The sequence below is a fragment of the Poecilia formosa genome, unplaced genomic scaffold (assembly GCF_000485575.1).
Source record: "Poecilia formosa unplaced genomic scaffold, Poecilia_formosa-5.1.2 Scaffold210, whole genome shotgun sequence".
Classification (NCBI taxonomy): domain Eukaryota; kingdom Metazoa; phylum Chordata; class Actinopteri; order Cyprinodontiformes; family Poeciliidae; genus Poecilia; species Poecilia formosa.
This window is the reverse complement of record NW_006800149.1, coordinates 911,082-923,920: the sequence shown is the minus strand read 5'-3', so window position 1 is coordinate 923,920 and position 12,839 is coordinate 911,082. Positions and strand designations below refer to the sequence as shown.

General features: G+C 39.9%; 1 protein-coding gene and 1 long non-coding RNA gene across 2 annotated transcripts in view; both read right to left on the bottom strand.

Moving 5' to 3' along the window:
* Positions 1–12,226, bottom strand: part of LOC103148706 (sodium/potassium-transporting ATPase subunit alpha-1) — a 24,811-nt gene extending 12,585 nt beyond the window's left edge. Inside the window, exon 1 of the mRNA XM_016679409.1 lies at positions 12,019–12,226. Within this exon, the coding sequence (XP_016534895.1) occupies positions 12,019–12,030 (12 nt within the window). The 5' untranslated portion in view covers positions 12,031–12,226. The remainder of the gene's footprint in view (positions 1–12,018) is intronic.
* Positions 1–12,839, bottom strand: part of LOC107838084 (uncharacterized) — a 178,378-nt gene that overhangs the window by 18,342 nt on the left and 147,197 nt on the right. The window lies entirely within an intron of this gene.

Here is a 12,839-nt window from a genome sequence, read left to right as displayed (position 1 = left end):
CTCGACGCCCTGACCACCGGGCTTAAGCAAGTTTTCTGGGGGAAACCCTGCATTCTGTAATCTAAAAGTGATGAGTGCTGGGGGCGATCTGGGTTTTGAATTGACTTCTGCGTCTTTCCTATAGAAAGTACTCCTGGCCACGAGCTTTTGTTTTTCGTTGTTCGTCTCCTCTGAAACAGTTTTTAATAGTTATTGCAGTCATTCACTTTGTGTTTGCTCCAATTTATTAGGAAACAAACCCTGGTTCGGTGGCTCTATGCTCCAAGAAATACCTTTTGAATATATATAGTTTCACAAGAGAACCATCTGTTTAGTTTTTGAACATCAGCAGAATTATCTTGCAATCTCAGCCTTCAAAGGATAAGAAAGTTCAGCTGAAAGGAACCCTGATAGATGTACCATCAGGGTTCTTTGAGTTTATTTCATATTTTAAGTAAGGCTTTTCTCGTCTCCCATAGAATACAGAAACACTAATTACACTTGAACAGATAGAAAATATAGAAACTGGGTTTCCCTCCAGGTTTTACTTGTCTACCCACCAGACTGACAATCGACGGTTTATTTTAAACAAGTTTTTTTTTTTTCTTAACACCAGTAACAGTGACAAGGAAAACAGATTAAGCTAGGTTTATAGTTGATATCCAGGGCGAGAGGGTGCTAGAACCGCATCCAAATCATAATTCCAAATTATGATACCTGCTCATTTTTGTAACTTCTAACAATTTTAAACACAAAAACACAGTGGCCCCCGATGACATACCACTCTAGCGCCCCCTACCTCCAGACTCAACAGGTTTTTTTGGGGGAAACCCTGATTCTTGTAGGATGTCAAACAGGCATTGACCAAGTCAGCTCGAAGTCTCAGAGTGACGATCAGTCTCGAACATCAATGCTTCATATTGACAGAAGGTGGTGGAGCTTTAAACTAAACCATATTCCTTCAACACTGAAAACACTTCCGGCTGGTTTGTGACTATCTGAGCACTTGACATCCACAAAGCGACACTCTGCCTCTTGTCTGTCCCTGTCCCCCTGCAGTCCCCCGCCGTCCCCCTGCTGTCTCCCTGTAGACGTCCTTCCTTATCACCAGCCGTCCCTGCAGCTGACAAAGCAACAAAGCCTCCAACACAGATCCTCCTTCCAAGCAGCTGTGACGAAGAAAAAGAAACATTTTTTAGTTAACTTTATTTTGATGGCTTGAAACTGACCCCTGGCCTATTTAAAAGAACCTTTATTTCTCCAGCATGAGACGATTAGCTCGCTCTGTTTGTCTTAACACCTCCAGCCTATTTCTTACACTGCAATAAGACCAATATAATGAGCTTAGAGTTGCTTTTAAGGCGGCAGCAGATGGTCGGCCAATAAACTGCTTTGAGAACCACTACAATCTTCAGAGGTTTACATGCCTCGTGTTGTCACATCTAAAACTGGAAAGCCAAGTTTATTCTCCCAGTTTTAGCAACAAGGTGGGGAAATGAATGGGATATCAGGATCCAAATGGGAGGGGGCATCTATAGAAATAAAGTCAATCATTTCAAATGATGGTAAATAATGGTGATTTCCATTAGAAGTGGACAAACAGCATCATTGAGGCAGTTTGTTGTTATGATCTGGTGTAAGTGGCTTATGGCTCAGAGTCACGTTCCACCCCCTGGTTGAACCCACCTCAGCCCAACACTTCACTCACTCCTGAGATCTTTATTATACAGTCATCATCTAGTCGCAAAAACAATTGTGAAATCCTGGAGGGTGAGTCCACTGGAGTAGAAACCACAAGATTCGCTGTAGATCTGAACTGGACTGAACTCTGATTGTTGATGTGAATTTACAAAAATATGAGACTGCAATATTATTACAATGACAGCTTGGATCATAATCTGCATTTTTGTCTCTACTGACCTTCAACAATACAAATAGCCCACCCATCTCACTCAGCTTCCTAAATTCCATCACTAAGGTCACCATCTATTATAGATTACATTAATTGCATAATGCTGAAAAAGATAATTTTCAGAGCAAAATCCAGACAGATTTCCAGACTTTTCTTTGCAGTTCATTTTGTATCATCTGATGCTGTCTAAAATGTAGTCCTGTGTTTTCATCCGTCGGTTCCACCATGCTGTAACAGGGATCAGCTACTGGTCTGGTACAGAACCAGTGCTTCCACCCAGACCAACTTAAATCAGGTCCGTTATGGATCAGAGTATTCTAACGCAGTTTTAGTTTAGTTTGTAAAAATGTCTGAATCCAGCAGATTTAGGGCTTTGTTTTGGATTTCAGACTAAATTTAGGAGGCAAACATCCAGTTAATCTAAGTTTAGTTTACAGACCAAAGGGAAGTGAAGTCGTTTTCATGTTAGTGTGAGTTGGAGAGTGAAACACCAAATACTGGAGGAGGAAATGTTAAATCAACTAGGAAAATATAAGAAAGAAATTAGAAAAAAAATCCCCATTTTATACTTTTCATACTTCTGTAGACTTGGTAATTGAGGAAAGCAAATATACTTTTTATGACTGCATTGGGACCCTAGATATTGCAATAATGTCTCATGTATTGCAAACACCAAGAATGTTGATCCAAAAACACAATTCCTTACAAAATCCTGACATCCGAGTTCTTGTCTAATCATCACATTTAACCTTTGACTTCTGAAGTCACATCAAACCTCTACGATGAACACCTGACAAGACAAGAGGCAGACTGCTACAGGAGACTCATCCTGCTTACCCCAGCTCTTTAGTCAACCTCAGAATTTGATGTTATAACACTAGAACTTTCTCTGTGAACCCGTCTCTATTGGTGTCGGAGTTTGGGTCCAAGCAGAGCCAGTAGGCAGTAGTAGTAGGCAGAGGCTGATGGGAGCCAGAAGCAGCAGATGCTAACATCGATCAGGAGTTGAGGCTCATCAATAATTCAGCAGCTAACAGGGAGCAGAGGTGTGAGGCTGGTAGCAGGGGGGCAGGGCTAGCGGAACACCAGTGGACTGCTAAATGAGGCAGCTCGGCTCCTGCAACCATGTTCTTCTCTATTACTTATTTGGGCGACAAAATGACAAAATATGGACATCTGTCCTCGGCCCAGTCATGGAAAATGCTAACTAATATTGTTTTTCTAGGGCTTCAGATGACAGAGTTTCCCAGAGCGCCGTGTGTGATCCAAGCTCACTCACACATACACATACAAACACCCCGGCAGGCCAAGCTGGGAAAACACTGGGCCTGATCTTTGGCTTGGGACCACTGAGTGCCCTGGGGCCCATCATCCACATGTTGACTGGATCAAACCTGACTCATCACATTCAGATGATTCTACATCTGTTGCAGTGCTCTCTGATGTACAGAGAGCACTGTTGTCTACTTTAGGACCTTCTGTTCCTTAAAAGGTTTAATAATTCATATTTATGCCCAGATGGTTGATTTATGCCCGGTTTGGCTGATGGACAAACCGTGGACAAACACAGGGATGGTGGACAAAATCCTTCAAACACATAAAGAAACATTTTGGCTTTTCAAGCAGGCATTTACCCTGCAAAATCACAAAACCCTTACCAAGTAATTTTGCTCCAGTTTCTACTTCAAATATCTTAATACACTTGAAATAAGATACAACTAACTTACTAATAATATTTAATCAAGATATAAAAGCTTGTTTTAAGTCAATAATTCTTTAATACCGATGTGTTTTTAAGTTACAAAATGTTTAAATTTGGCAGGAAATTTGAAAATATCACTTGATAATTATGTGTTGTTCAAAGATCGAAGATTAATACCTGAACACCAAACAAGTCTTAAAAAATGTAAACATTTTAAAAAGACTTAAATAAATAAGCAATGCTTAGCCTGGTAGCCCGCTAGGCTTATAATATACTGAGGAAAACCCTGTTAAGGAATTATTGACTTAAAGCTAGCTCTTATATCTTGGTGAAATGTTATTTGTAAGCTAGTGTAGTTGAAAAAAGGTCAAACGAAGATATTTGAACTAGAAAGTGGACCAAAAATTCTTGGTAAGATTTTGTATTTCTGCAGTGAAAAAAAAAAAATCACCCTCCTCCAGCTTTCCCACAAGGAGGCAAGAGGTTGTTTTTGAACCAATCAGAGCCTCCATCACTAAAACAGATGTAAACAGTGAAAAACAGCTGAGCTCCACATTCAACCAGCAGAAGCAGAGCAGGCATGCTTTCTGCTCAGTGGCCTCCATCATGGAAACATTGCATCATCACTCCTTAGATTAAGACCCACAGTCAGAATAAAACTCATATTTATGTTAACCAATCACCTTCCAGGAACCAAGACCACAGAAATTCCCTCAAATCCTGAGTGTAATCCAGACATGTACCATGTAATGCAGTCCTAGTTAAAGGGACAGTCCCTGTGTGTCAGTCCCCTTTTGGTTCATGTTAGTGTTGAAATGTATGGATACAAATTTAGACCAAAAGATGCAAACAGCCAACAGCAGATTTTCCAAAATCTTCACATCATAAACCATTTAAACATGGACCAATAACACCAACTACACTACATAGGAAATATTTTTCCTAATTTCATAATCCTGCACAACCTGAAGTTGGTCTGTTACAATAAAGCACAGCAGCAGTCATGGTAGTAATGTGAAAAGATGAAAGTTGAATAATTTAGTAATACACTATGCACTGGAGAAGATTTTTCCTCTACCAACTTACAACAGAAGAATTTGTCTTATGTTTTTACAGGAATCTAATTTCTATTCTGAACTTCGTTTTAATAGAAAATAGAAAATGAAACTAGAAATTCAGCTCTTAGATCCTCACCTAATCATAACAGAACAAGCTCTCTTCTGATTGGGTGGTTTTAGGAATGAAAACTGGGCCAAAGTTTGCATTTGGTCAATGTTGAGCAAAAAAGCATTTTGATTTTAAAATAGATAAAAAAAATTATAATAAAAAATTGGGGGAAAAAATACTATATTTTAAATGACTGGAACAAACAGATATAAGAGGTCATCAGTAGAGTTTATTCTCCAAAACCTCCAAAAATATACATACATTTTCTGCTTAAGCCTAGAATAATTTTGACACACGTGTTGCCATAATTTATGGAGCAACAGTTTCTCGCCTGTTTTTGTACAATCGCCATGATTAAAAATTCAGACAAATTTATCCAATCCATTTTTTTTGTGTGTTATTATAGTCCAATACAAATGTTTTCTTCTGCAGCGCTTCCATTAAAATAAGAGACAACATGGCCACTTCAGGAGAGTTGAGGAAAAGTCAGGAAGTTATGAGGATGTTGAGATGGTGACAATGTCGGATGAAAAGAGTAAAAAGATGAAAGACAAGAAGATGAAATGGAAAAAATAGAGCATTAAAGGAATGTTTTATCTTCTGGTGAAGTCTACTGTACTCCCAACAATGGCTCTTTGTGCAGCTTCCATCGTCCTGCAGTTACAGCACAGTTACCGGGCTCAGAACCCAGTTCATGTGACTGTTAAGACCTCAGGCATGTGGCCCGCTTCATCCAAACACCAACAAGCCATTTATTACTGGTGATCTGCCAATTTCAGCCACTCTGGTCTCATGATGCTCTTAGTGGAGATTACAATCAGAAATCCTTCATAATAATGTTAACTTCAACAACTGGATTGTGTTGCAAAAACTCAACAGCATTGGACAGAAAGACGGGAATGATTCGGGTCTGGAAGATCAACCTGCTGAACACAGAGTCAGAAGAAAGCATCTGCTTGGAGTTTTCAAAGCGCCTCACGTTTTCCAGGCAGGATTCCTGTTGGCAGCCCTTTCTGGTGCCAGGGTGTTCAAGCTGCTCATTGAACTGTATCCTGCTCACTTCCAACACACACCAACTCTGGGACTTCACCCGGTTGCTACCAACAACTATTACCCCTCCTCTCTGGATACATGAATGGACAGAATTCTCCACCTCCTTCTCTTCTTTCTTCCCAAGTCCACTCTCCCACGTCTATCCCTCCATTATTCTCTCACTTCCTCCAACAAATCTTTTCTGTTCAAACTGTGAAAAAGGAGTGTGTTAATTTACACTGTTTAGAACTCTTTTCACGTCCTCTGCAGCTTCCAATTTTCCCTGAGCGGAACTAAAGTTGGCCAGCTTTCTGGAAACCTGTTGGAAAACTAAATTCCTACAAATCAAGAACCCAAATTCACTCTACCTTTATATGACTTTAACAGAGTTTACTGTTCTTTAAAAAGAAATAATTGTTGAGTTTTCCATGCCAAGTTGTCCTTTTCCATTACAATTTTTAAATCTACCATTTCCAAGTTTTCCTCCAAGAGTTTGACAACCAAATATCCAAAAAAAAGAAAGAATACAGACTAATCAGGTTCTTGACCTCAAAGTCTTAAACTGCCTCCTACATTTTCAGGATGTGTGTAGAGATCAATGGATGATTTTGGTCTTTGAAGAATGAACCATTGTCTCTTTGTTGCTGCTAAAAGTGTAGGTAGTAAAAGGATTCATTCTAAGGGGGATTCCTGTTGAGGTTTTCTATAGAAATCCCAACGAGGCAAGGCAAAGAAGTAAAACAAGCAGTTTTCTAGAAAATCCAGAATGGGAAGAAGTGCAAAAGAGAAACTTGAAAACTTTGCTTGTGCTGAAAAACATGAGGTACTGAGAGTAAGCACTTTCCAAACCTTAAAGAATGGACAGACCTCTTGAACTGGGTTTCTAGGCAAAATCAGTCAGGTGAAAACATCCAGAAGAATAACCAGGGATGCACTAACAAATCAACTCCTTAATTTTGTAAGATGATCAATTGGTCAACACTTAAACATGAAATTGATCTTATCAACCAATCTCATCTACCTCCACAAAGGTCCTAACATCAGATATTCTGTTCTTCTGCTCTGACATGAGAGAAAAGCCGACTGACCTCTGTCACCAGGTCACATCTGACTGAGCAAAAGGTGAGTCAGATTTTTTTAACAGATGGGTTATTGGTCGGAAAACTTACGGTGCACCCCTAGGTATGACTGACTACTGGCTGTCTCTCCAATCCAAACTGAAAACGCCATACAAATGACCAAAACAGGAGTTACAAAGTTGGATTGGTTGGAATGAAGTTCTTAATGTAAACTAGCCACTTTGCTTTTAAGAAGAAATGAACCTACAGACTCCTCCTGAGGTGGGAGTCCCCTTGAGATTTTCTTCTCAACTCCAGTTAGAAAAAAGATCAAGAGGCAGACCAACTGGATGCCTACTCAATCTGGACCTAGGAATCTTTGATTGGAAGTACTGAAGAATGAATGGCTGAACGATGGTAGCTAGACAGATTACATGAAAGGGAAATTCAAGAGTCACCATTAGTGGGGAACCAATCTAATCTGGGAATATCATCAGGTCTGCCAAGAAGCTTGAAAGGTTTGATTGCTAGAATCAAAACTTTGGATACTACAGTACGATAGTACTCTGTACTATCCAAAACTCTAGTCTGTGGAAAGACTGAGTACTATCTACAAAACAAACAGATTTATGCAAGGAGGGACAGACTGGCCACTGGAAGAGATTTCTGTTGAGGTTTCCTGTCAAGTTCATCTTGGAAAAGGTTAAGAAGCAGATCTAGCAACAGCTAGGAATACAGTCAAAAACATTTGAACAGGTTTAATTTAGAGAAAGACTTGTCAAAATACCCCATCTCCAAACCAATCTTGGGGATTTCTTGGTAAATTTATATGGGGAAAGGGTGAGCAAGTGGATCTAAAGGTCAGATTCCAAAAGAGGAGCCAAAAACATTGGCAGACTGAATTCACCTGGATGGATGGATGGATTTAACATAGTAATTCCTACACTCTAAATCTAAATGCAAGCACTCTCAATTTAAAAGTATATTTCAAATCAATTTTATATTTAAAAACAAATTAAAGAAAGAAAACATTTTAAAGGCATTTAAATTGGAAATATCTAAAACTTAAACACTTCCTTTTTTTCTACCTCTTCCAATTGCCCTACTGACATTACTGAAGTTAGACACTATAGTTGAGTAGGGTTAGGGTATCACCTCTTGGATTCGTCACAGAACATTTTGAGCTTTTCATTCAGTAGAAGAGTAGAGGAAGAGGAAGCATTTTCTTCTGACATTCTGAAAGGAAATGTTCCACTTTCTGCTGAGCAACAGGCTTGTGGAAAAAAAAGTTTAACAAAACAAAAACTTCCAACTCAGATTGTGTGAGGAAAGGGGCAGAGATTAGGAGAAAGAGAAAGCAATGACTAGCGATGCAACAATCAGATGAATGAATACACAACAGTAAGGCAGCGGGAGCTACAGATGAAGGAGAAAAAGGAAATAAGTACACTGTGTTCTGAAACAGACAAGGGGCAGTGTGCGACAAAATCCCGTTAATACACGATGACTGCCGAGCGGAAAGAATGTTAAATCCTTTAGAAAGGGGAAGGAAAACAGGTAGAGAGAGAACAAGGGGGTAAATGGACTGAAAACAAATAAATGTGAAGGTCCAGTCCCTTTGGCTAAGATTAGAGGTGGCCAGAGGGCTGATGGTCTGTCAGTTTACGCTGGGAACCCCCCTCCCCGGAAAAATAAGCAGCTGAAGGGCTTTAATCTGGAACATGTTGTTCTAAAGTTCCCTTTTTCTGTTTATTTAGCAGATTGTTCTACTGTGGATTTATTTGTTCTTAATCAACTCTGGAATTCAGAAACTACACACAAGGACATTTTTCATCAGCTTTCAACTGTACAAAAATACAACTCTATGAAGAATCCAAGGACATCTCTACATAGTTTTCTAAAACCAGACTGAATCATGAAAAATACTACAGAGATCAGGGTCACTGCAGCCTAGTATGGATTCTCTACAAATTCCAGAATAACATTTTTTATGGTTTGCTTTACAAAATATACCATTCAACCAGAGATCAGCTCCTGTAATTAGTTTGAGAGATCCGAGAAGCTCAACTGGTTTGACACAGTGACAGTTGGGAAGTTTTACTAACCATTAGGATAGCACTAAGAGTTCTATTGACTAGCTCAGGCAAGCTAGACAAGTTCTTTCAACTGGCTCAGAAGAATTACACGAGAAACAAGTATTTTTTACCTGGAAAGTTAGCTTTATGAGCTACGTTAGCAGGTTCAGAGACTTTACCCAGTTCAGAGGTAACCCACAACACCATGGCCTTGTTCCGAGCAACCAAAGAAGCCCCTGTAAAAATAAAACTATCTGGTTCAGAGTTCCCATATAGCCAAGATACCAGTTCCATTACCTAGTCTGGAGCAGCTCAATAAACTTTCATAACAGGTTCCAAGAGCAAACATCTCAAAGTACAAGGCGCCATCAAAGAGCATCTCAATGAACATGACTCTAAAGGGAAATAAATCTAGAAACATGCCAAGTTCTTTGCTTTAGTTTATCAGGTTTTCCCACCTGATAGTCCACTAGACTTGGTTTTATTATGAACCAAAGTTGCAACATTTGTTCCATTTCCAGCTGCTGTGGTTCTCTTACACGCCACACAAACCCTTTGAAAAAGTTACCCCTTTCCTGTGGAGGCGCTGCACCAAGAACCGCATGTAAAGCTCAGAAGAAGTCACTGAGTGCTACTTCTTTTTTCATAAAATGTAAACAAAAATAGAGTGGCATAAAATTTTTGTGGTTGTAGGATTTGCCTTTTGTCTTTAGTAAAAGACCACGAGTCATTTCTCCCACTTGTACTGGACTCTTGTGTTTGTTTTGATTGTATTCACTCAGAATGCCCTGCGCCATAGTCTGCTTCCTGGTTTTGGAGCAGTCTCTGGCCCACTTGCCATTCACAAATGCATTCAAACCACACCAGAATTCACCTAAACCAAACCAAGACCCAGGTTAGTGGGTGGACCAGAGTTTACTTTTTTGTCTGCATTAGAGTTCAATTAAAGATTCACACCTCCCCAAATGAATCAGACTTTCTAGGCAAGTGAACTAAAGTTGGATTAAAGCGGGCTAAGCAGGGCTGATGGGAATGCAGTACTTTGTTTTGGTAGCTAAATCAGGTGACTGATTAATTCTAACGCATTTCCATCCTCCACAGCAGTGTTTTCTACTGAAGCCAAATCCAACCTCGTCTAAAGTGCGACTTTGAATTCCCAGGTTGGTTAAATTTAGCACATACTGTAGGAAAAACAACAATCTTCACAAAAAAAGAAGGAAGGACTGAAAAATCTATGTGATTTAAACTCTTTTGAATTAAGTTGTGATGTATGAATTATTCAATAAATCTCCATGAAACCCTCCTTCTCTTACAACTGCTAAGCACTAGGACTGCAGCTTGCGTCACCCTGCCCTCATTTTGTTTCAGATCTTATCAGCAATCCACTTCACATCTTTCTAGCTGAAAAACGCTGTTGATTAACCGAGACGTCCAGCTGCTTGGGTTTAAAAAAAGAAAATATTAGTTTAATCAGTATATTGGGAGGGTTGATGAACAGAACTATCCGCCCTTTCCCCTTATATCCATCTGCAGTCAAGTTCCTCAACAGTGGCAATGCGGCAACTGGTGCCTTATGTCTCAACCCCCTCCACCCATCTGCTTCACACCTCCCTTTCTAGATCCCCCTCCAATGACGCCCCTCAGCTCACTTGGTTTAGTGTTTTTATCGCCCTGTGTTGTGGAGAGGGTGAGGAAACCGCAAAAAGGGCAGCAAAGAGGGACATCTCATATTTAAAACAAGGCAGAAGTCCAAAAAACAAGGATGTGGGGGTTGGGGCACATCGGAGGTCTCGTCATACATTTGCACTCAATAGCCCAGATCTCCTCAATTATAGCCAGACAAGTTCTCATCCTTCTCTGCAACAAGACAACCACCTCGTCCACATTTGGCTGCATTTACCAGAGAAGAAAAGGAGGGGAAGCAGAAAAGAAGAAGAAGGGGGTGCTGTGGGAAAGAGGGGGGATGTTGAATGGGGGCAGGGCATGGCTTTCATCTCATATGGGAGCAAGCAGCAGAAGCCAAAAAAACACAGGATGAGAAAGCATGAAGACTTAGCCCAGAACGAGGAATTCCTTCTTCACATCTCCCACCAGACCGGCTGGATCTCGTCCCCCCGCCACCACCAGCTTCTCTGTCTCCTCATCCCCACCGGGGGTAAATTTGTATTCCGCAGAATGGCAGGGTGTGGCGGCAGAGATCAGTTTCATCTATGGTGATTTAAGTTTATGGAAAACGGACAGCAGTCGGTTTTGATGTAGCAGGATGGTCAGAGAAACTATCTGAAGGATGGAAATTACACCTAAAGACAAATTTAAGTCAAGGGGAAACACTAAACTGGGAAATTTCAGTCAAATAAAATTAAATACCGTTTTCATGACTGTTTTTTCCTCTATATGCTGTAAATAATCAACACTATAGAAAAGCAGTCATAGTCAGCCTCCTTACAAGGAGGACTCCAGATAAGTCTGACATAATGCAGAACAGACAAAAAAAAAAGCTGCAACAGGAATACACAAACTAAATCGCCTCAATGTTTCAGAGAAGTAAAAGGAAAAAAAAACTTGTAGAAGTAAGACTTGCAACATTTTAGGCGTCTTCTTCCAAGTTTAGCAGCCACTTTCAACATTTTTCACTTGAAAGGAGCACTAAAAGTTTTGCCCTCCACGCTTTACGCCCGTTATTTTCTCAATTGTAACAGCTTTTATTTCCACTAAAGCAGGCAAACTTTGACAGCCAAAGGCGGCGGAGAACATCCCGTTATGTAACCCGACACCGAGCAGTTTTCCTAAGGAGCATCTCTCCTCCTTTTCGGGAAAAAACGAAAACTTCTCAAACATCTCCAGCAGGCATTGCCTCAGACAGCCCCAAATGTGCTCAGTTTGAGGAGCTTCTAGTCAACGAGGCTTAAAACACGGAAACAGCGGGCATTTACACAAAATGTAGCTTATCTTTCAACACGTTGGTCTCCACCTTCTTTTCGATCAACATCGATTTACAGACACTTGTTAGAATGTTGTTTAAACTTTTAAACCGCCTGTTTATGAACAGATCCGCCTCGTTTGTCTTAAAAAGAAAAAAATATATATACTCACCCCTCTTCCCATCGTTGCAAAGATTATTTTTTCCCCTCTTCAAGTAAAATTGGTCAAATAAAACTCCGCCTTAAAAAATATATACAATAAAAAAAATCTATCAAAATAAAATGAACTCTTGGATGTGCTCTGTATTTGTTTTATTTTTTATTATTATTTAATCTTCAGCACGTGTCACTCCTAAGCACACATCCGAGCTCGCGAAACGCCGCGGCAGAACTTCTTATAGTCGGCGTTCCTTCCATTATGACGTCGACACGATTTGCCATGGTAACCCCCACGGAAAAAGGCGGGGCTTCCTCCATTTCTTTTCTTTTTTTATTTTAAAACCATGCAACACATGGTACGCATAACATCATACCATGTACTACTGCGATTTTCAGAAGAAAATAAAGGTCCGGGGTTTTTTTTTTTCAATATTTGTTAGAGAATTAATTGCTCACAGCTTGAGCGATATTCCAGTTATTTATTTTGTTCAAAGGGCTAATTCAAAGATTGAATAAATACAAAAAAAAATAATAAAAATCAGTACAGAAAATTCATTATCCAAGACGGCAGCTGACTTGGAATGTATAGTCACTCAGCTCAGCATAGTAGATGAAATAGCTGATTGGTCAGAGATCTGAATCCAAATATGTGAATGGAAAGTTGAGTGGAAGAAAAAACTGGGTTAGACAAAGCTGTTAAAAAGACAGGGGTAATCACAGATATGAGAAGAACCAAATCCTGTCCAAGATTCAAGGGATGGTCTGACCAAAAAGAGAAGGAGACTGTTGCTTATTGGTCCAAACTCTTCCTGTGAGATTTTCAGTATTTGTGAC